The sequence below is a fragment of the Anabrus simplex genome, chromosome 5 (assembly GCF_040414725.1).
Source record: "Anabrus simplex isolate iqAnaSimp1 chromosome 5, ASM4041472v1, whole genome shotgun sequence".
NCBI classification, from domain to species: domain Eukaryota; kingdom Metazoa; phylum Arthropoda; class Insecta; order Orthoptera; family Tettigoniidae; genus Anabrus; species Anabrus simplex.
The window spans coordinates 152,308,732-152,334,212 of record NC_090269.1 but is presented as its reverse complement, the minus strand read 5'-3'; the positions used below and the strand labels follow the sequence as shown (position 1 = coordinate 152,334,212).

At 39.6% G+C, this 25,481-nt stretch overlaps 1 protein-coding gene across 2 annotated transcripts in view; it reads right to left on the bottom strand.

Moving 5' to 3' along the window:
• LOC136873869 (uncharacterized) overlaps positions 1 to 25,228 on the bottom strand; it is a 39,612-nt gene extending 14,384 nt beyond the window's left edge. The window contains exons 1-2 of one of the 2 annotated variants that reach the window (XM_067147170.2): positions 25,010 to 25,228; positions 14,913 to 15,005 (exon numbers count right to left, since the gene is read on the bottom strand). Coding sequence is in view for 1 of the 2 variants with exons in the window: in XM_067147169.2 (XP_067003270.1) it covers positions 14,913 to 15,111 (199 nt within the window). In the remaining variant the exon portion in view is untranslated. Of the gene's footprint in view, positions 1 to 14,912; positions 15,113 to 25,009 lie in introns of both variants that reach the window. The other variant, XM_067147169.2, reaches the window with a different exon arrangement.
• Positions 25,229 to 25,481: the final 253 nt, after the last annotated feature.

The window sequence follows — 25,481 nt, the reverse complement described above, 5'->3', positions numbered from 1 at the left end:
ATCTCTTCCTCTTTTCACCTGCTATTGATCAGTTCGAAGCAAAAAGGTGACCCCGCAGAATGTGCAAATTACCGTCCAATTTGCCTCCAGTGACACACAATAAAGATTTCTGAGAAAATCCTCGATCGACGACTGTGTGATATTGTTGGCATTAGTACCAACTAGTGCGGATTCATCAAGGGTGCTGGAACAACTGACGCCATCTTTGCTGTCAGAATGCTTATTGAAAAACATTGAGAGAAACAATGGCCACTGCATATTGCCTTCCTTGATCTTGAAAAGGCTTTTGACTGTGTTTCACATCATGTGATCTGGTATGCACTTCGTGACCATGGTGTACCAGAAATGCTTATCAATTGGATCAAGATGCTTTACACAAACACAAGTCGTGTACGTTGCACTGTCAGCATTTCAGAGAGCTTCACAGTGCAAGTCGGTGTACACCAAGGCTCCGCACTGTCCCCATTGCTCTTTGTTCTCGTCATGGACACAATTGTCCTTTGGATTCTCATAGACGCAGATGATGTCGCACTTGCTGATACCACCAGAAGTGGATTGCAGCCTCAAGTTGAAGACTGGAACAGCCGTCTCTCACAGTATGGTCTTAGACTGAACAAAAAGAAGACCGAACACCTGGAAACCATCCCAAGCAACGGCTCAATTCAAGTTGATGGAGAGACCTTAACGAAGACTGTAAGCTTCAGGCAACTAGAATCCCACCTGCAGACTGATGGTGGGATACGTGATGAAGTGCGAAGGAGGATAAAGGCAGCATGGGTGAGTCGGAGGGAAGTCACAGGTGTACTCTGCGACAGAAGGATGCTAATACATCCGAAGTCCACAATCACAGGTGTACTCTGCGACAGAAGGATGCTACTACATCTGAAGTCCAAAATATACCGCATGGTAGTACGTCCTGCTGCTTTATATGGTGTTGAATGTTGACCAGCTGACAAAGCTATAGAGCTCAAATTACACACCATGGAAATGCGCATGCTCCGTTGGTCGATGGGCATCACACTCCTGCATGATGTCAAAAATGACACCGTCTGCCAGCAAATGGGCATTGCACCCATCACTGAGAAGGCACAGGAAAAACGTCTCCAATGGTATGGTCACATCTTGCTTGCTGCACCTGGAACAGTTGCCTTTGAAATTACTGGGCAACGACCATGCAGACGTCCAAAGCAGCGCTGGCATGATACAGTGAATGCTGATATGAAGACTTAAAACCTCTTGATGACCAAAACTGTGCAAAATGGCGAGCCAAGATTAAAACAGTGGACCCTGCACCAGCGGGATAATGCTAGTAAGTAGAAGATGACTGATCGGTTCAAACAGACATTGGCAAATACTCTGCCTTTACTGTTTACTATAGATCAGGGGCGGCCACTAACCTTAATTTTGGGAGCTGCAAATTTGGGACACAAAATTGGGAGCATGTTTGGAAAATTGTTTATAAAATGAAGACACGTTTTTCATTTTATAACAAATGAAGGAACCTTTATTTTATATGCTACACAGAACAATATTGTTCAGGTACACATCAAGGAATGAAATTTTACTTTTGAGAATTGCTTTCTCAAATGTTCATTTTTGCTGTTAGTTTCTTGAAATCTAGCTGATAATTTGTAAGCACGGTTCTCACAAGTTCACTTAAATGTTCATCAGTTAGTTCAGATCGATATTTAGATTTAATGAATTTAAGCGTTGAGTACAGTGATTCACACACATATGTAGTCCCAAAGATTACCACACTCTTTTGTTAGTGGGTATTTTTCTTCTGGAGCATTCTTCCAAAATTCTGGGGTAGAAACGCCCCTTCGTTTGAGTCCTTTTACTCCTCCGTCCTCTTGCAGTTCTAGTAGCTCCAACTCTACAGCTGCTGTATCCTTTGTTATTGGTGATGAAACAGGACAGCCATCGCCCACAACATCAACAGAAAAAAAGGATTTTCCAGGAATGAAAATGAAGGTTTAATAGATCTCAAATCATTAAATAACGTTAAACTGCACATCGCTGCTACTGACTGCTGTGAGATGTTAGTTTCCATTAATTATATAAATTAATTTTACTCTAAGCTTGGTGTCAAGAACCGCATGTGGCTCGCGAGCCTCGTTGTGGCCAGCCCGGCTATAGATACCATCTTCACTAGGGTATTTAAGTGGAGGGTTTGGAATTCCACACCCAGATACAGTATAGGAGTTTGAAAAATTATTTTCAATACTGAGGGTATGCAAAACTTGTTTCCAGCTCTGAAAAATTCTCATTTCAATTATAGCACCTGGTTTAAGAGTTAAATCTTTTATTAAACTTATGTGCAACACTTTATCTCGCTTAAGTAACAAAGCTTCTGCCCATTTTGATCTAGCCTTTTCCTTTTAGCTTTTGATCTCAAAGCTAATGCTATAGCGGTGTAAATTTGAAGTTCTTTAACATGTTACTTCGTCCACGACTCGTGAAAACTAACTGTAAGTCTGACAGCAAAACAGAATGTTTGTGTCCTCCTCCTCTTCCGTGTTCCGTCTTACCTGTCATCTCAGAACTCTTTTCTGTTTGAAAACATATTTTTTAAACGTACATCTGCGCTTGCGCAGAAGTAGAAGTCGTCGCCTACAAACATCCTCAAAATGCCATCAGCCTCAGCTAGGACTGAATCCAGAATCTTGGGAACAGAAAAACTACTAATCAACTGCGCCACAGAAGCCAGTAGTATTTTAACATTAAATAAATACGTTAACCAGCCAGTATGAAATCATCTTCCTTCATGGTCAGTGTACTTTCACTATCCTCTGTTACCTCTTTTAGCTCCACATATTGGATCTAACCATCGTCCATTTGGTCTCCCTTTTCTTCTTTTAGGGTACGACCACACTGCCGAGATAAGACGTTTCGTTTGCTTCAGGCTGCCTCAGTCAGGCAGGTTACTTGTTTGCAGCAAACATAATAAGTCAAGGCAAGACTCCTGTTCTACACTCTGTATCCTTGCAAAGATGTAAAAACCAAACTGCAGCTGATAAGATTGCAGAACCTATGATAGCCTTTCTACAGGCAAAAACAAAAAAACTGGCTCATAGGAGACAACAGAAAACCCAACTCTTGGTTTTTTTTGAAAAGTTTAGTTGAAGGTGTAGATAAATTACCTAATGGAAGAAAGCGGCAATTTAAAATAGATGTGATGACACTTCTGAACCGCTTTCTGGATGAGCAAGAGCTGTCATCGAATATTCCACTATCAGAGCCTTCCCCTCCCCATTTCGTCACTCCTGCTCCTGATACACCCTTCGGCAATTTATCAAATGACACTGATCTGTACACTCTTGTGTAACATGATGTACCCATATTAAAAGGAGCAATAAACCCCACTACATGCTCTATTATTCTGTTTCACTCACTTCAATGTCACAAGTTGTTTTTTTCTTCTGGGGCAATGTTTTTCTGAAAATTTGTGTCTTGGAAACTTAATATAAGGTCAAAAGGTGCATGGGTCATTTCGTTTAATTAAGAAATTTATGTTCCGAGTTCCGTAGTTCATTTATCAACGACATTAGCCTATTATTATTACAAGATACTAGAATCATTCCGTATTGGTGGTTTTCACTTTACAATGGAAAAATTAAGTGTATCCTTCTAATTCAATATATCATATAATTCCATCATTAGATGGAGTAATAACATTCAAACATGTTTTGACTTGCCTGAGCCATCTTTAGTGAAAAGAGGGGAGAGGGGGTTTGAAGTAATTTACATGATACAAGCTAAAAATGTGCCAAAAAACATAATGAAGGAACAAATGAAAAACAAAGGAGACATGATGGAAATAAAAACAGCACAATATACAGTATTTACAACTCACTGCGATAAAATTCAGTGAAAACAGGGGTTAATACAAAACATAATTGAATCAAAAAGCTGTGTTAACCTAAGAAGAAAAGGAATGAAAACAAATGATACAGATGGAAACAATAAGTGCACATAGTGAGGTTGCGGACCTCTTAGTTTCAAAAATTTTGGTTTTATAACAATTCAAAACAGGATGAAATCAGTGTTGAAAATTCAGGCTGAAAGCCTGCCTTTGTAGAAACACTATCACATCAAATGGCTAGGAGGGGAGCGGGCGCGAAAAAGTTTGAGGAACCAAGCCTGAGATAACGTGCAGGTGAAATGCATGTGACAAGTGATGGAAAAACGCCGATAAAATTTAAAACTTTAGAACAGCAGCATTCTCAATTTCTTCTTAATCTAGCGGTCCCATTCCCGATTATTGTTTCACAATGTTGGCTGGATTGTTTGCCTTATTTTAAAAGGTCAGGAGCGCCGCGACAAAAATTGAGAAGCTGTGTTAGAGAAGACAACAGATGCATGGTAAACTGAAAGTGACCATAGTGGAAGCCGTCAATGAAGTTCCAATCTGTAATAGAAAAAATGAGGTTGTGTGAGAAACTTGGGCTGATAAGCAAAAAGTGTAAAATGGGTGTGAAGAAAGCTTTAAACTTATGATGTTTAAAAGGGGGTTGCCCTCTCGAAACGGTCTGGCCTTCTCAGAGTTAACGGTCCCGTTCGTACAATCGAATCTATTGTTGGCTCAGCTGTGTTTGCGAGGATGAAAGGAGCGGAGGGGGAAGGGGTGGTGCAGGGCTGGCACGGAGAGGGTGGGGAGGGGGGGAGTGGTGGTGAGTTGGAGAGATGTTGTTGCTATTTTGCTTTACGTGGCACCGACACAGATATGTCTTATGGCGACGATGGGATAGGAATGGCCTAGGAATTGGAAGGAAACGGCCGTGGCCTTAAGGTACAGCCCCGGGCCTGGTGTGAAAATGGGAAACCACGGAAAACCATCTTCAGGGCTGCCGACAGTGGGGCTCGAACCCACTATCTCCCGATTACTGGATACTGGCCGCACTTAAGCGACTGCAGCTATTGAGCTCGGTTTGGAGAGATGGAGGCGGAGTTTGTTTATATTATGGAAGTTCTGACAATATATGGAATGAATGTTTCAAGCAGAATGTTCTTTTTTTTTTTTCCTCGATTTCATTTAAATTGTGAGAGGGGTTCATAAACGGATATAAATCGATATGGATGCTCTTGAGAATGTTTAGCAAGGTGCCTTTTTCCTCATAATGCAAGAATTAAGATCTTCTATTGAAGTGTATTCGTGGCTGGATGCTTTATGATGTTAACTCATAGCTGAAATACGATTATATTTGAGAGCGTTGCGATGTTCGGCGTATCTTATCACAAAATTGTGGCCTGTTTGACCTACAAAGCTGCAATTACAGGATTGTCATTCTAATTTCTAAACTCCAGAGTTCAAATATATATTATTGTTGACAGTGTGTGGATTGAAAATGAGTTTGGAGTTGGTGTGGGAGTTTCTAAATGCTACTATTATTGAAAGTGAATGTGGAAAACCTTTCTTTAGGAGCCAAATCTTTTTCTAGGGTAATCTTGGGTCTGATCTTATATCTATTGATGATTCTGCTGATGAAGGTTCTACTGAAACCGTTGTGTTCTGCAATATTGTAAATAGTATTAATTTCTTGTTTGTAGGCCTAATTCTTGTGAGATAAAGGAAAGTTAATGCTCTGAGGATCATGCTATTGTAAGCTGCTTTCTTATGTATGTCTGGGTGCACAGAGGTTTGTTGGATGGAATAAAGTGTTGTTGCTGTTGCGCATAATGGTCAAGTCCAAGTAATTAAGGGCATTATTGTTTTCTGACTCTATGGTGAATTTTATATGTGGGTCAACGGAGTTGAGAAATTCAAGTACTGTGTTGCTGTTAGTAACGCGGGAGTCTAAAATAACAAACGTGCCATCTACAAAGCATGTCCAGTGTTGAATGCCGTTAATCTTACCAATGATGTGAGAATGTTCTAAATGATCGATGTAAATATCTGCAAGGATTCCTGAAGCTGGTGACCCCATGGGAAGACCTATCTGTTGGTAAATGACATTAATGAAAGTGAAGAAATTGTTATTCAATGTAAACTTCAGAATCCAAATAAACTCATCTATTTTGCCTATACGTAAATAGCTGAACTTGGAAAGATTGTTCTTGATCAATTGTACTGTGCTGTTAACGGGTACATTAGCATACATGTTAATATCAAACAAATGAAGAGTGTGGTGTTTGGATAAATTACTGTAGTGTTCTTTTAACTTTTAAAGGATGAACCCAAAATGTTTGTGGTGGTTTTGAATTTAAGAGCAACCACTGCCACATCACTGGTATGCGTACATCTACATCCTCTTCTCCATACATCTTGACGACTGCCTGAGTTTGCTGCAATGGGTGCACAGAATTGTTTGAAACAGCCGAAACATTCTGCCTGAGGCGGTTTCAGGCTGTTTTGTTTCGTGCAGTGTGGCCGTACCTTTTTTGTTCATGACCGAGTCCATTGTTCTCCTAGGTAACTTATTCATTATTTACATTATCAATCACCACCCATCCTCCTCCATTCACCTCATCTGAAGTCATCACTGAAGCTGGTTTATGCATACACAAAGGTCCCAACTATTGTGGATTGCCTGTAATTATTACGATTTCATCTCATAATTACGGAATTACAGTCAAAGGGAAAATTATTACAGAAAAGCTGACATTACAAAAAAAAAAAAAAAAAAAAAAAAAAAAAAAAAATCTACGGAAGAAAAAAGAAAAATGTTCAATCCTTTCGAGCCTTCCTCGTAAATCATTCTCGTTTCAATGCTTGTGAGTTGGCAGCGATACTTATTCGATCGTTACTTCCTTTTGCTACCCATATGCATTGTAAAATTCAATGTGAATGAAGGAGCTCAGGTGCTGCTTTTCTCCACTATAAATCTTTCAGTAATGTTGTATTTGCTACATTAAGTGTACCTGACAGTTGACAGAAAGAATGAGAAAGAAGTGAGGCTTACATTAAGCACATCTGCACTGAAATCACTTATGATACAGAAGACGAAAATGTCATCACAGTGGGAAGGATGCTTCAAGAAAAACTACACTGAAAAGCAGCTGCTGCGTGAGAAACAAACTACAAGGAATGTTGTTATCACAGAACTAACAGGTTGTGTGCAAATGTTATCATGAAATATGATTTACTTTCCGATAGATTGCTAGAGGCTCCGTGCGTATAGCAGTGTGCTGCTGTGGGTGGAAATTACAAGAACTACCTACGGTCACCTTCATCAACAGCTGAACATAAGAAGCTGGGATATGTCTGATGTTTACATACATATATTCAATCATTTTACTGTGGCCCTCTATCGTTGAATCCCTTTCTATATTTTCGTCTAAAGCCATTATTAAAATCTAAGACCACATTACCTACGTGTTGATCTGGTCATGTTTGTGATGTACAGTAGATAGCCGCCGTGATGGATCACATTGTTGTGAAGAGTAGAATCTCGTATCCCTGTACATTCTCTATCCCAAGTTTTGTTTTCTTTCGTTTTTGACACAGTATATGATACCTACGTATGTTTTTTTCAGCTAATTTCTTATTCCCCCCTAAACAATTAATATATCTTCCTTCATAGTTTTGGCTTTACTCGATGAAATGACTAGTGGCTGGGTATAACGTAAAAACGGAAACCTATAAATAAATTAAGGAGAATAAGTAGTAAATGAAGAAGAATCATTTTACAATGCTGTCTTCACATGATTATATTTTAATGTCATAACGTTCGGGCAGAACTATATGCTTGTTATTGGCTGCATTAATAGATATTGAGAAATGATTTTCTTCACAACCTCATGAAATGCATTTGAAAAGACGGTGGACAATAGCAGTAAATCGCAAGAAGTAATTCAGGATTTATGCATTTTAATTAATACAAAATAAATCTTTAGAACATACATTTTAACCATTTTACAAATAGGTCAACAATTAGAAACAAATTATTATAGCAATGTTACATTTTTAAAGCAAGCTGCACTAGGCCATCTTTTTTTTAGAGCAGACACATCTTAATAGATATACATTATATTGTATTTTACTGTCATAGTCTTAATTATAGCCAGTAGAATAATAGTAACAACAACAACAACAACAACAACAATAATAATAATAATAATAATAATAATAATAATATACTGTACTACAGATCAACGTGTGAAATTTTATAGTATTTCGTCACAACCTAACGAAATGGATTTGGAAAGGCACTAAACAAATATAATTACAGAAATAGGCCCCCATTATGCAATATCAATAGCTCACAGAAATACCCTATTTTACATCTGTAAATTCATGTCCTCGTCCCGAGGTGGTGCATTTCTTTTAAAGTACAACCCTAGTGGAAATGAGCTGCTTGCACCGTTTTAGCCACATACCAGTTTCTGGCAGTGTCAGAAATTCAAGCCCGGGCTCCCGAGGAAGGCAGCTAGTAGCGCCAACCGTTATATTACAGAAGTGGACTTGATCATATTATAAATACAGACACACAATATAAATAATCACTTATTGGCAACTGTAAATGATTCTGAATTTTTCTTCTCATGCAGAATTTTTGATAGTGTACATGCGGTTTCAACATCAGGAATTTCAATAAGTCCAACAACAAGCCTGAGCCTTTTTATCATAAAAAGTTGTAATTCTCTTTCGCTATGTTTGAGATGTGAGGTTAAGACCATTCACACGGTCGATCAGTACGCGAGGTGACATGTTCTGAGCGAAATGCATAAACAACAGCTGAAATACGGTTACATTTTATGGAAGCAATTATCCGCCTTCAAGAAATAACGATTGTTACCAAGGCCTTCCTTAGAAAACATGGTTATGTTCAAAATTTAAAATTAATCGCCTCCCTAGCAGCATTAACTTACGCTAACATGAAACCATATTAGAAATAGACGAAGGATATTTTTCTGAAGACAGCATTGTTCAATGTGTATATGAACACTAACACCGTTATCTCCAATACTAATACATAAATTACGTTGCCTCTATCGTGAAATGGTAGGATATCTAGTGAACCAATGTTTCTTTCTGATCACATTTGCAATTATTGCTCTGCCCAGTGGTTTCTCCCCGGGAACTGTTTTTCTTGTAGAATTATTACATGACCACTTTCTGCAAGTTTGGAATAATGTGGTCAATTGTTGTTGCATAAAACACTCTGAAATCCCAGTGTTATTATTTAGTTGGCCATGGCAGCACGTGGTGGGACGACGGCGGATATGTGCACGGTGAAACACAATAACTTACAATGTTGGCCACTCGCAGCACAATGGTGCATTTCTCCCATCAGCGCATGGAGCCTAAAGGGAAGGGAAAAAGGGGTGTCATTATCAAGAAGGAAGGAGCATGCTTTGGACTTGACTCAATTTTTCTTGGGGACGGAGGGCAATTATTGATAATCAATCCACTTCAAAGGTTGGCACCGCTGTATACAGCTTCAACCATTCAGTATATTCCTAATTTGGTCTTTATCCTCTCATTCCGAGTTCTCTCCTCCAGTTGTTCCCACTTGTTTGTACCAGCAATAATTCTCACTAATTCCGTGGGGTATTTCTAACTTAGGAATAATAATATCTAGAGCCTACCCAGCTTTCAATCCTGTACAGTAAAGTTGGTGTGAGAGCAGACCAGTTCATCCAGGAGCTGACTTCTTTCTTACAGAATCTCCATCTTTGCTGCACCTTGATTCACTCTCACTATACTACTATCCAAGCAGAATACACATTCTAAATACTTAAAATGATCAACCTGTTCCAATTTCATATTCCAGCATGGCATTCAGTTTGCTGATCAACCTGTTCCAATTTCATATTCCAGCATGGCATTCAGTTCGCAAATTTCTTCCCAACCAACATCACTTCAGTCTTGGAAATCATACGAGCTGCTCAGGGAAACGAAACGGCAAGCACCAAAATAGGAGTTTGGAGATACGGTGGATATAAATTTGCAATAGATCCACTGATCCGAATAATTTTATTCTGACATCCATTTTGTTCTAAAGGGCTTTTAATAATACTGTAATGTTATCGACATGATGTAGGTTTTTGGGCTTATGGCATGTCAAGAAAATAAGGTGAAATTCTTTACGTTTCACAGAGAACATTGCTCTGCGTCTTCAGAAGAAAATCTGGACTATTCACGAGGAAGACTTCTCCAAGAATGAGGTTTGAATTTAGACGTTAATAACAGAAGTGGGAGTGGTAGTACGTTCATTTGTCACCAGATGACCAAGTGGAAGCTGACAGAATTTCGTACACCCCAGGATGTAAAAGTGGGGAGAATTTGTCCTTGGTTTTTACCTACACTGCCAGCAATTTTAGTGACGGTGCCACACACGGTTTCTATATTGTGTTTGCGGAGAACCTTGGCAATTCGATCTGTGGTGTTGTGAATATAAGGCAGGTAGGCAGTTCCCTTCACTTCTTTCTTCTATGAGCTATGCTTGCTCATTTCTATGGGATGCATGGTTCCACATTGCTGTAAACATTACCCTTGAACATGGACTTTGAGTGTGTCATCACCACCACCTGAATATTTGATGGCTCATTCCAAGCTTGTGTCAGTGTCATACTTTCATATGTGTATACACTTGTTATTTTATGTGACTCCCTCTCAGACTGATTCTGATGGTTCCATCAGCTTCTGCTTCTAATGCTAGCGCTATACCACGTACGGTGAGCCATCTGGTGATGAATTAACGTACCACTTCCACTTCTGTTATAAACGTCTAAATTCTAACCTCATTCTGGGAGAAATCTTCCTTGTGAACAATCGAGATTTATTTCTGAAGACACAGAGTAAAGTTCTCTGCAAAATGCAATGGATTTCACGTTATTTTCTTGACACAGCATAAAACCAAAAGCCTACTCATGTCCAGAGGTGCCAACCTTTGAAGTGGGTTATCAGTAATCCCATTTTTAACTCACGTACCACCTCCGGTCAAAACGTTTACAAGTCAAACCCAAAGCACCCCATTTGCCCTTAAAGTATATCACATTACACACTAAAATTTGCTCATTACCTATTAGTTCTGTGATAAATTCTTTGTAGCTTGTTTCACACCCAGCAGCTGCTTTTCAGTGTAAGTTTTCTTGAAACATACTTCCCCCTGAGATGACATTTTCGTCTTCAGAACCATAAGCGGTTCCATTGTAGATGTACTTAATGTAGGCCTGAATTTTGTCTGATTTTTCCTAACACTGAAAACTCTTTCTGTGGGAGAGTTACTGTGAGGTACACTTAGTACTGCATACTTAATTTGTCCACTTTCATTTTTAAGCTCTGCAATGATGCCTCAGTTCACATCAATGTTAGGTCTATGTACACTATATTCAGGGAAAGTATCACACTGGTAAACTGCAAATTCCTCTTCAAGTTTGTCATGTTCACTTTCTTTGACCAAACTTGGGAATCTTTGAACAAAATATGTAAGAGATGAACAGGAAACCTTCATTCTGAGAGAGATGTCTACAACTTTGGCATGATGAAGAAATTCATCATCAAGGGGAAATTTCCTGATAATGTAGCTGCAAGCTGCCATATAAAACTCTGTTACAGAATTATAGAACATCTCTTCATCGCAGTCATTATCTTTCAGGTATGCCCAGGTTTTTGCTCCAATTACCAAGTCCTCATTGGCTTTCTGGAATTTCCTCCTCTTGAATACAACACTCAAAAGGGAGGTAGATTCTGACTGAATAGAACATGGTTGAACAAATCTGACCAATAGGTCAGTTAAAAGACCAGTAAGTTTCCTCCTAAGAAGATGTATGGCTGGAGCATCTTATTGCAGAAATAAATTCACTGAGTTAAAGACAGAAGGTGTACTCTGAAGAAACTAGCAAAACAGTTTTGTGTTTGGGTCTTGTATGAAAGATTTTAGTTTCAAAATACTTGGTGCTGTCATTTTTATAGTGGGTCTCACCACAAAACATGAGTATCAAAGCTTCCCACTGCTCAAGAACTCTAATATAGACAGAAGAAGCAAGAGCCAATGGGTACTGACATACCGTATAATCTCGAATACCACCCGCATGATTTTTTTTTTTTTTTAAATATTGCTTCCAAAATTGGGTGCGGGTCTTATTTAAAATTTTGGGATATTTATCTTTCCGAATGCGCGTAAATCGGGCATCATCGCCGGCATGGCTTGGCAACGATGCTCTTTCCGCTCTCAGCATACGCTACTTCCCCGCTTGGCGTCAGTCTCACGCACGTTCTCGGAGTATCAACATGAATTCCACAAAGCGTTTGCGATCTTTTATTGCGAGTGAGAAACTAAAAGTTTCGGGAAGCCGAAATTATTGGAAATCGTGCCGCCGGTAGGAAATACGATATTGACGAGTTGTGTATTCACGATTGGAGAAAGAAGAAAAATGTGCTATTAACATATAGTGATGATCATAGAGGTTTTCGTGGACTGAGAGTACAGTTTCCAGAAATTGAAAAAAAAAACTTTATAAATATATGACAAAGACGGGAATTGTGATATGGTGTGTCAACCGAAATGTTCCGAAGTTGGTACTGATGATGAATGAACTCGTTGGATATTGTTCTGGAAATGTTTGTTTACTTTTATTTGTGTTTTCTAATAATTTGATGTGTGTTTAGTAAAGATTGTAAACAATTTTCACGTCACTTTTTTAAAAATGTTGTCCTTTCAAAATAAGGGTGCGGGCCTTATTCGGTGGTAGGTGATATTCGAGATTATACGGTATTTCAAAATTTTGTGACCCTCTGTGCCACAAACAGCGGATAGATGTGTATGAAATGACATGAACAACCCGGGACATAAAAAGATGAATGCCTGTCCTTCACAAATTTGGCAACACCTTCATTTGCCCCTATCATTGTGTATGCATTGTCAGATGAAAAAGAAATGCAATTTTCCCATGGAATGGCTAAAGAAGACAATTCACTATTAATAACAGAGAAAATTCCCTCACCTGTATTGTCAGTACTATCTAACAAATGACAATAGAAGAGGTGATATTTGGCCTCTCTGAGCATTACAGAAAGAGACAACTATAGGATAAAGTTTAAATTTGGTTGAGCTGCTCGTCTTCGGCTTCTTCATGACTTTAGATCTTCATATTTGGATTGTGTTGTGACTTTGTGCCTGACAGTGTATGCAGTCTGGCTCATTTAACTGTTCTCTGCTTTTCGCGAACATTGTGAGACAGTGCCAAACATTGCGTGTGCCGTGCTGATGCTCGGAAGATTACGCATTACTTCTTTTAAGTGACTTTCATTCCACTTCGTCTGAATTTAACAGTGCCTACTCCCGTCATTTTTATATCGCCTCTTCAACTGATATTGTGTGGACTTGACCGTTAACTTCTTTCTTACTTATGCATTGTTTTTCGAGTTATAATCAGCTGATGATGACCCAGACTGGGGCCGAAACCGGTACCATTTCCACTTTTAATTAAATAAGAATGTAATCTCTACATCTCTTATTTACTTGTATTGAACAGGTTGAACTACCATATTTATTATTTCAATTTAACTGTGATACTTTTCAATACGGAACAATGAAATTTTTATTTTTAAACGTAATGCCATAATCGTGAAGTGAAATCCATAATCATAACGGACAATCCGCAATAGTTGGCACCTCTGCATGTCTATTAAGTATGGGCCGTGAAAGCATCACTGGTAACAATAATGTTTTTACACCCTACTAACTACTTCTGGCGGTTTTCAGAGACGCTGAGGTACCGGAATTTTTTTTGTCCCACAGGAGTTCTTCCACCGGACCAAGCCAGGATCGAACCTGCAATGTTAGGGTCAGAAGGCCGGTGCCTCAACTGTCTGAGCCACTCACCTCGCTAGGACGACTTTCAATCTTCTTCCATACAGACATAAATAAAACAAGAAACAGAGTACAACACATGAAATTAGAAGTCTTGTATTGGAAATTAATACCTGAGGTATTCCAACACCAAATTTCAGCTCAATTGGCCCAATTGCTTAGATGTGATTGAGCGAGAAATGAAGACACACCATCTCGTTTTATACCATTAATCATATTTAAACAATTCGGCAAATATTATAATTTCAGGTCAATATCTCGAAACAAACATAGCAGAATGCACACTCAACTTCGCAAAAATTGGCCAGCACAGAAATATTCAATTGTATACATTCTCGAAACACGAGGATGTCCATAAGCTGTGGATCCTATTGCAAACAAGATTATTTCAAAAGTAAGTCATCTTCTGTACAGTAGAGTGTACCTGTCGTTAAAAACCTACGTCTACACCAACATCACCCTCTACTTCTTTTACTCTTCAAGGCCAAGTTCATTATTCTTCTCTATAACCTTGCTCCTCCATTCACCTCACATGAACCCACTGCCAAAGCTGGCTGATATGTACAATTCCTAACTTGGCCGGTATCTCCTCATTTCGAGAACCCTCCTGCAATTATTCTCACCCGTTCGTACCAGCAATCATTCTTGGTAGTTTCATGTCTATTACTTCTACACCCAGCTTTCGTTCTTGTACAACACAGTCTGTCTAAAAACAAACTGACATAAAAGATAGTTTCATCCTTGTTTGTAATAGGAAACTGTATAAATTTGGAAAATAATGATACCAACCACATACTTGTAGAATAACATAGCTTAATGTAGTACAATTTGAATTTCAAATCCCTATTGCGTTTTCAAATGAAAAGCTAAAAATATAATGAAAGTCGTAAAAATTAAATTTATTTCTCCCAGATTTGTTAGTAGCTTTAGAGCTTTTAGAGTCATTGCTGTTGCTGTTTTAGAAATCTGAGGTTAATTACCAAAGGTAATTTACTGGTGTAGGAAACCTACATAGACCAACGTATTACTGCCTTCATATCATTACACCTATATGCTTGCTGTGCTTACGTAACCATGGTACGAGAGTAACCTAACATGTGAATACTATATTTTCAAGTGTCTGTTTTGAAATAAAACATGTGACAGACTGACCTGTATTTCCGTCCTCCCAATACTCCTTGTACTTGGAACAGCAGCCAAATATGATGTTGAGTAAGAACAGGAAGGCACCCAGCACAGTGCAGACTGTAATGGTGGTATAAAAAGCACTATAATCACCAAATTCCTTTTCAAATAGAGGCGGAGGGACTTCTGTAGGTTTGTCGGTAGTAATGTTCCAATTGACAGACATTCTGCAAATAACCAAGTCAGATTACAAGCCTCAACTACACAATCAAAATGAGACACTTTTCAGACAAAATCATCATTCTGCTACTTCCTATTAGTTGACTGAAAATGTGGTAAATAATGATTCATATTAAACTTTATCTGCTTGCCTTTAAATGCCATAAAGGAGCACTTTTTCACTGAACATGGCAAATATGTGAAAGATTTGCAGTTTTTCCTCTGTTAACCATGTTTTTTTTAAATATTGCAAACAAAAATACAGTACTACTGAATATAGTAACTCTTCAAATATGATTGGAAAAAGATTACCAACATTTAGGCTATGCATGAATTGTTCCAGCTTGAAAAATAATTCAGTAATAGTTTAGAATTCAACCCAGCATCTTTTGGTTATCTGAAAGCAGAGGTAGCCAGAACACCAATCAGAATGATCGTAAAAAATTATAAAGTATAATCCCAGTCTAGAAAGCCAAGAATAATGAATGGTTGAGAGAATTCGTTGTGCTGACCACACAGCACCTCATAATCTGCAGGCCTTCGGGATGAGCATCGGTTGCATGGAAGGCCAAGGCCCTCCAGGGCTGTTTCCCCCAGGGGTTTATAAAATACGGTATAATAAATAAAGGAATGGTAAAGGTTTCTTTTAAAATTGAGTTAAGAACAATTGTTTCAAACTAAAAGGAATATTCACTCTCGAGAATGCAAAAGAATGAAGAGAGATTGAACATATGCTTTTCGACAATTGTATGAAATGCTCTTTTTCAAAACACAATTCTGCTACACTTGGCATTCCTCATGAACCGTATGTTTGGTCTCCTCCCGCCTTAAAGGACTTGATACCTGTGCAGTGCTCCTAGTGAGCTCATTGAAATTTACTACTATTAATTGTGCGTATTTCTGAATCTCCTAGGCATTGATATTTTGTAATAAATGTGTCTCTCCCTGTTCCTCACTTATGGGTCCATGGACAAGGAATTTATTCCGTCCTGGGGCGTCCCTCGTATTTGCATTTCTTTTCGTATGTCGATCGTCTGCCATGCTCCCTCGCGTGTACTTACCCCCTCCCGGCTTCTCCGAGAGAGGGGGCGTGCTGACGTTGGTCGTGGGTCCTTTCCCTACCGGCGAACCGGTGTGGCTCGCCGGGCGGTGGACCGTCTCACCTGCTGCTCTTGGTGTAGAGCACTACTCTTTCGTTGAACCAAGGACCGTGAGGGGGGCATGGGAGGTAAGATCTACTGGCTTGCCGTACTTCAACCAGCAGGACGACCCAAAGGAGAGCGGGCCAGGGATCTGGATATAAATGAAAGGTCCAACCCAGAGGTTTAATGTCAAGATCCAATTGCAAACAGCTTGACAACAACATTTATTCACAGACAATGGAAAACAAACAAATTCGGAAGCGCTTGGAAATCAACATAACTAAAGGAGGGTTTTGACCCGTTTCCATTTCTCATCCTCGTAAAACATAGAGGAATTCCTCTCCTCCAATAAATGGTCTAACATAACGTAACCTGCGCGCCTTGGTACAAAATAAATGTCTGACTAATCACTACAGCGCTACAACGTATATACAGCTCACCAGTTACAAGGAAAGGAAAAATCTTCTATCAGTGAAGGCACAATGACACGCGTACTTCCTAAACTACACGTCCAGAACATTCTGGAACCTTTCTCTCATTTTCGTGAGCCTTTTTCCTCATGATACAAGAAACATACAACACTTTAAGTTACTTTCACAAAATATCTCGGCACCAAGCCGTCCCTTATCAAATTACAACCTGATGCATGGCGTTACATATCCGTACAAGTTCCTAGTTCCTCCCATCATCCTAACAACACATAGCAAGCCAGTAGATCTTACCTCCCTTGGTTCAACGAAAGAGTAGTGCTCTACACCAAGAGCAGCAGGTAAGTGAGACGGTCCACCGCCGGCGAGCCACACCGGTTCGCCGGTAGGGGAAGGACCCACGACCAACGTCAGCACGCCCCCTCTCTCGGAGAAGCCGGGAGGGGGTAAGTACACGCGAGGGAGCATGGCAGACGATCGACATACGAAAAGAAATGCAAATACGAGGGACGCCCCAGGACGGAATGAATTCCTTGTCCATGGACCCATAAGTGAGGAACAGGGAGAGACACATTTATTACAAAATATCAATACCTAGGAGATTCAGAAATACGCACAATTAATAGTAGTAAATTTCAATGAGCTCACTAGGAGCACTGCACAGGTATCAAGTCCTTTAAGGCGGGAGGAGACCAAACATACGGTTCACCTCACAAGGATGCCTAGAGTCTTAAATTAACGATGGCTTAGTGTTCTGAATATGTACGTTAATTTTAGGAACATCTCAATAAATTAGACTGTTCCTGTTCCAATATCTTGCTCCTACGATTAGAATTATTGATACAATATTATATGGTAATGGATGTTTATAAGCTCACAGTGGTTAAGGAAACATGTCTACATCATAAATGAAGAAATTCCTAAGCTAACTTTTAACAAAAGGTACAATAATGAAATTAACTATTAAAGTGACAGACTTCACAGAGAAGAATGTACAGGTGGTGGTAAATATAGTTTTATATAGAATTTAGACGGATCATTGGATTTCGCCGTTATATCCAATGCATCATTAAAAACGATGTCGCAATAAACAGTTTCGACTGTATAAACCCTAGAGTACCTTTAGAAGAAAATCTGCACCAATAAAAGAACCAGCACTGGACAGGTATCTCCACTGCTCATGTTACTGGAAGGCACCATTTCTCTTGATTCTCACTTACAGCCTCTCAATGGTATCTTGCTAGTTTTCAGACCAGTTCGAAACTTGACGCAGCATCAAATGTTGTGTTGCCCGTGCTGTTTGATGGTGTTGCGCAGGTCTTTGAAATGTAGATGTACTGCCGAATGTTCAACATTCCACGGATAGACCTCTGTACTCTGTCATGCTGGGAATCATCCTTGCAAAACAGAGGAAACCTGTCAACTGAAATGACAAATACAGCCTATCACAATTGATCGTAGAAGTAGTAGACACAAAGTAGGAAAGATTACCCTGTGATGTTGAGGAAGTGGCTTCAAAAGAACTTTACTAACTTAAATTTGGATGAAAAATATCTTGGTTTTTTCCTCCACTTTTTATTGATACTCTGCTGGACATCTTAGCATAACAGAAAGTTAGTTTAGTGAATTCCTTCCTGAGATATAGGTATGGCATTCATATCATTTGACAGTTCATCAGACTTTATTCTGTATGCACATTCCTTGCCGGTGTTGCTGACTTCTAGGAGGTTTTCCTTTCTGGGAGTTTCGTTTTGTCAGCAGTCATATTTTATCCTTCATCCAACGGCAGTAATACTACGCTGCTAGTCTCATGACCCTGCAATTATAACTCAGCAGTCAGCAATGGCCAGAGAACTGTTCCTGGCATTTTTGTTGCTAAATTATAGTCTAATTATTCGACCATTGGAGTCTTCTGTTCCCCTGTCATGTAACGTGGCAAGCCCTCATAAGACAGGTATAGAAACGTGGTTTCCCGGGAGTGGAATTATGAGGTTTCCATTGCCTAGCAACGGTACATATACATGAGTATTATTAATGCAACTGTACATTGTACTATATACAACGCTAATGAAAAAATTGAAGTGAATAAGTGGATTTCAAAACAAAAAGTTTCAAAAAGAGCAATTCAGCATAAGTAAGCTTTTTTTAAATTTTTTAAAATGCTACTTGCTTTACGTTGCCCTGACACAGATAGGTCTTATGGCAACGATGGGATAGGAAATGCCTACGATTGGGAAGGAGGCGGACGTGGCCTTAATTAAGGTACAGCCCCAGCATTTGCCTGGTGTGAAAATGGGAAACCACAGAAAACCATCTGCAGGGCTGCTGACAGTGGGATTCGAATCCACTATCTCTCGGATGCAAGCTCACAGGTGCATGCCCCTAACCGCAGGGCCAACTTGCCCGGTAGTAAGCATTTTTACATGATACCTGGTCAATGGGAGGTACAAACTGATACTTATTTTAGAATAAATAGTTCGGAAAGAGGACTCTGTGTACTATGGTCGTCTGACGAGAAGTCGCGTGCATGCGCCAATCTCAAGTCTCAAGGCCTGACAAGAAACATCGGTTCCATCCACGATGATTCTCGTGAACTAAGGTGATGCTGTGAAGTTTCAAGGTGCGCTTCAGTTACACATTTACTGTAAGTACTGCATAATGAACAGATTAATAACGAACACGCATCTTTTTAGAGAGCTCGCACGGTTTATCACGACTAATGATTGTTGATTATAAGAGTCTGCCCCACAAGGATAGTAACACCAGGCACCACTAGGTGGTGTAGTGGTTGTCACAGTGTCAAATTGTGTGTCAAAGGCAAACTATTTGTTTTTAGGTGCCATCACTGCCTTGAAGGCAGGAAAGAGTATAGGTGGTATGAGAGTGAGGGGAAGAACACCTTCTTTGGTGACTCCATACTTTCTGTATTTGACATTGTCCTTTTTTGTGTCCTTTGGTGCAATCTGCCCAAACTTATCACTCCCACTGTTGAGCACAAATTAGGTTTCTACTCCAACACAATTGTCGACTGGACAAGCTTATCGGGAGGTGTGCATTGGTCCAGGCGTTTTCCTTGAAATCGATGAAAGTAAGTTCAGAATATCCAAGTACCCTCTACTGAGGGTCAGTGGGTGTTTGGTGGTGTGGGAAGGGGCAACTGCAAAAACCTTTTTTTTGTTCCTCCTGTTGAAAAACACGACAAGCATTTGCTTGCAGTCATCAAAGATTGGGTGTTGCCAGGAAGTGTTATAATTTCAGATTGCTGGAAGGCATACGAATGCCTGGAGGACGAAGGTTACCTACATTTACAGATGTGGCCAAATTATTAGAATAAAGTTCAGTTTCAGTCTAATGATGCATAAAATGGCTGAATATGCCTGTAAGTAGATAAGTGGTGGATTCATTCTGATAGGCATAATGGTACTTGATAAATGTTGTACCTCTGGGATACTTTTGCTCGACAACAGTTGGCAAGAATAAAGAACAAATGAATGATGAAGTGCACATGTTCAGCTGAGATTTCCCACCCTGTGACTACTGCCGAGTGTTCATAGCTTTTGTGTTCCTGTTGTTTTGTACTGCAATTTAATCATTGTTTTTGTGTAATACAGTTCAACTAAAAGGTATTTTGAAGTATTCAAAGTATGTTCTAACCCTGATGAGACAGTGGTGTTCCATTATTGTGCGAGTGAAATATTTTGAGGTTATGGGGAAAAAGTGTGACCTTTCCCCAAGAAAAATTGGCATAATAAGGACCTTACTTGCTGAAAAGATTTACACACAACAAGCAATAGCCCAGAAATTAGTTATTTCACAAACTTCAGTGAAGAGAATTAAAAACGTGAAAATGGTGGACAAATATATGCTCAGGACCTTGCAGGCAAGTGTGGACGGAGCAAGATTTTGAGTCCCAGAAGCACGAGAAAACTTAAGAATCTTGTGATTACTAATCGCAAACTTACAAGTACTGACCTGAGCAAGACAATGGAGCAGTGTGAGGTTAATATATCCCCCAGATCTGTGCGAAGGGAGCTGTTCAACAGTGGCTTGAAAGCAAAGAGACCATGAAAGCAGGCTAAGATTATACCTTCCATGGCTTCCTGGCAACTTCAATGGGCCAAGACACATCAAAACCGGTCAGCGGATGAATGAAAGAAAGTATGTAGTATTTCAAAGGTTTTAATCATTTTGTGAGCTAAAACCTGCTAATATATTCGATTTACTTTTATGATCACATGGAATACAAAAATACCTGCCATTGTTTGCTACATTTTGCACCACTGTAACGGGCCAGTTATTAGAGGAAGCTTTATTTCTTTCATTAGGTATGCTTCAGCGATGAAAGTATCTTCTCCAACGAAGAAGAGACCAGCCAATATGCGAGACGAAGGGAGGGAGAGGCGTTCAAGGTCGACTTTATAAAGCAAACCGTGAAACATCCCAAGGCAATTATGGTGTGGAATGTCATGTCATGGCATAGTTGCGGGAAAATGTACATTGTTGAAGGGACAGTGAAACACGATCAGTACATAAAAGTGATGAAAAACAAGCTGATACCGCAAATGGACCGATGGTATGGGGGAGAAGACTGCATCTTTATGCAGGATGGTGCCCCATGCTATAGCAAAAAAAAAAAAAAAAAAAAGTCATGGTTATTTGACCAGAAGGGCATAGAGTTACTGGATTGGCCTGGAAATAGCCCAGACATTAACTCCATTGAAAATCTATGGGCTATTGTCAAGAAAAAATTGAGAAAGACCAAAATAACAACATGGGATGAGCTCATTGCCAAAGTCCAAGAAATCTGGTTTAAGGACGATGACGTCAGAAATACATGCCAAACACTAATTAATGGGATAAAAAGGCAAATCAAGGCCCTCATTCAGTCTAAAGGGTGGCATACAAAGTACTGAAACAACAATCTTCCTCTTTTGTCAATGTAACAAAAATTTAAATCAATAAATTCTGAAAATCCAATTTTATTCTAATAATTTGGCCACGTCTGTACGTGTTAACTACTCCTCCCCCTCTGGGTGGAGGCAGTAGAATAACACACACAGTATCCCCTGCCTGTCGTAAGAGGGAACTAAAACGGGCCCCGAGGGCTCTGAACGGGGGGGGGGGGAGGAGTGTGCGCGCGCGTGCGCGTGTGTGTGTGTGTGTGGGGGTTGGCGACCACGGGGCCCTTAGCTGAGTCCTGGCATTGCTTCCACTTTCTTGTGCCATGCTCCTCACTTTCATCTATCCTATCTGACCACCCTTGGGCAACTCCTGTTCTTTTCCAACCCCAATGGTATTAAAGCACTCGAGACCTAGGGTGTCTTTCAATTTCACGCCATTCGTGGCCCTTGTCTTTCTTTCGCCGATACCTTAATTTTTTGAAGCATCGGATCCCTTTCATTTTTTTCTCTCTGACTAGTGTTATACAGAGAATGGTTGCCTAGTTGTACTTCCTCTTAAAACAAAAATCACCACTACCATCACCACTGTCAACCACTCCATTCAGTTCGGAGGAGTGGGCATGTAAACAGAGGCAATAGAAGGGTGACACGTAAATTATAGGCTACCTGTTCACACCCAAAACATAAAAAAAAGGTGGCGACACATGAAGCATGGCAGTCACTCTATTACAGGATTTGGAAGAAAGAAGGCGCACATTGTAGGTCACCTCGCTGAGTTCTTGTTCCCTTGGAAACCCATGCACATGAGTTCTTCAAGGCCTCCTCTCCATTGAGGTATGTTTCAGTGAGTAATATATTTTGTGATATGTAAATATCTTTTGCACTGTATATTATTATTATTATTATTATTACTACAGTAAAGAAAAGGGGTTCTGGGGTCATAAGCCCCCAGAGTGATTACGGTGATAAGTAACGGGGGTCTGGGGGCATAAGCCCCCAGGTTAAAGGAGGAATTGAAAAGAAGTAAGGTTATCATCCGTGCCATGACACTTTTAAACTTCACTGGCCTCTTGACCATTTATTTTCCTGCAGTGGTTAGTAACGAAATCTCTGCCTTTTCATTGGTGAAAATGGTGTAATCTTCTTCCATAGCTCAGCCAATGCCCATGATACTAGCGCATAAGCAATGAAAAATGGCGCCTACAACAGTATTTTGGTTATAAAAGTAAATATGCTTCTAGGGGCAGGTGGGTTGGTCCCTGGCAAGCGTAACAACACATCTCTCCTACAGAATCATTCCTACGAAAGAATAGCAGCACTCAAACTCACATATAAAATAAGAGTTTTGTCTGTACATTGTTCAGAATTTGAAAAAAAAAAATAAAAGGGTATTTTTTTATTGGTCATGTCTACAATAACAAGGAAATGCACCGTTTAATTTTCCCTCCTTTCTGTCTGTATGTACGGGCATCACGAGAAAATGGCTGAAGAGAATTTAATGAAAATCAGTATGTAAAGTTGGGGAATGAGGCACTATAATCTAGGCTATAAATAATTTTATTTACACCGAGTGGAATGATAGTTTAGGGGTCAGCCTAAAATTTAATTCTCAAATATCTATATTATTAGTGGTCCTTTTTTTTTTTAGAATTTATTACGTCAACTGACACAGAGAGGTCTTATGGCAACGATGGGATAGGAAAGGGATAGGAGTGGGAAGGAAGCGGCCGTAGCCTTAATTAAGATACAGCCCCAGCAATTGCCTGGTGTGAAAATGGGAAACCACGGAAACCATCCTCAAGACTGCCGACAACGCGGTTCCTGGATGCAAGCTACCCACACTGCCAACTCACCCTTGAACATTTTACCATATAACCGATAAATGTATGACTTTTATTTTTGTTGCTAACACCGAGCCATGAGAGGGTTCTAAAATTTAATTTTTAATTAGGCCTAGCTATGTCAATCATCCTATCGAAAAGTAGCTACTACATAAGAAAAGTTATAGAGAATGCAATTTCCGATCATTTAGGGGCCTATGTTTAATTCAGTTTTACCGTACAGAATATAACAGAATTCATGAATTTGAACGTCTCTTAGTCCATATCAACGCCAAGCATTGCTAGCATGGAAGTATTCTTCAATCGTGTCACCTGGCGATGGTTTTGTCATGATTGTCTTAAGGTGTATAACCACGTGATCATCGGTCCGTATCGATATGGAAAATTGAGAAGATGATTATAAAAATAAATAAAATTTCATAAAGGGACGATCCCTTGAAGAATAAGACAAAATGGAGGTATGATAGAACGAAAAACTCTCTTTACAGAGTCGGAACAAAACAAAGAAGGCCTACAATATCGAAAGCTCATAAAATTGATCAATAATAAAATTACGTTGACGATCAGTTGTTGTGATGCGATTTGTCTCTTCTGCTGCCACTCATCTCTGATAGATGTGATTTCTGGTGCGTCCTGAGTAAAACAGCCTGTCTGAATATTGGTGGGAAGTAGATTGGGAGTTAGATAACTTTGTTTCTTTTTTAGCATGTCATTCCTCTGGTTCATAAATTTTCTGATAACTATTGGTATGTAACACACTGGTACATCTATTCGATCCCTACTCTGCGGCGCTGATTGGTATGAGCAGTGTGCACACTTAACGGAATATGTCAGAAGAGCATTCATGGCTGTCTGCGGCCTGTTCATCCTGTAACGAAGCACGGGCAAGTCAGCTAGTTAGGTTATAATCCTTGCGGGGCGGACTCTATATCTCTACCAGTCCCAGGTAAGTATAAAAGGATACGGTATCTCCTCTCTGCTGCTTAGGTATCATTTAATATACTTTCTGCATGATTTTCTCCTCCCTAAGTCCTAACTCCTCCTCCTTGAGCTACCAAGTTATGACTTAATACCCACTGAGAATATGACACTCACTACAGCACTGAACGTAAGTTGCCAGACTTCACTATTTTATCCACAAAATTTGTAATTACTGTACTTATCAGAAATAAAATATAAGGTGTATCCGCTAGTGGTGGTCATGGATCCTTCGGAGAATGAGGGTAACAGCAAAACAGTCCGTGGTCGCCAACCCTCCCTTCCATGAAGTGAACCCCTATAAGTTCTCTTCTCGGCCACCTCTTAGGGCAGCAGAGGTTACCGTGCACGTATTCAACCGCCCCCACCCACAGAAGGTTCAGGCATATTCGAGGCGAAACACAAAATTTGATGGAAACATGATTTTTACAAATACGAGTGGATATTTCAGCTGAAATTTCTCTAGAATTATCTTCGTACAATTTTTCCAACATAAGAAAATATATTTTGTATACATATTACATCATTCTTAACTCCTCTAACGTCCAATTAAAATCATCAAATTAACCAAAAGTAATTCATTACGAAAGAAATATGAATAACTTTTCTACAAACCTTTCCTACAAGAAAATTCTTCCGATCATTTCACAAATTCTTACTTATTTTCATAAAGTTAAGAAATCACAAAGAGATCTATCATACCCACATCCCAGCCCAGTAAACATAAACAACGCCCTTTCCACGCAAACTACAGCAAAGAGAATTTCTTCTTCTTGGTTAGTTGTTGGACATCGTCGTAAGACGCTACGTCCAGTCACTGGTTTGCGGGATAATTAATATCTAGGAGAGGTACCAACATTAGAAGAAATTAAGACACTACAAGATAGTAGGGTTAACTATGTAAAGAAGCTAATGACAGCTGGTAATAATGAAACTGAGGAAAATACCAATAATATGGAGGCTAAACTATCTAGGATAACACAAAAACACTGGGACACAGGGTTCTAATGCTTCACGTCTGTGTGGTCTGCCACGACGTCTTACTACAAACAAACGAAACCGGACCACAAATAAGGGTTGGGATGCG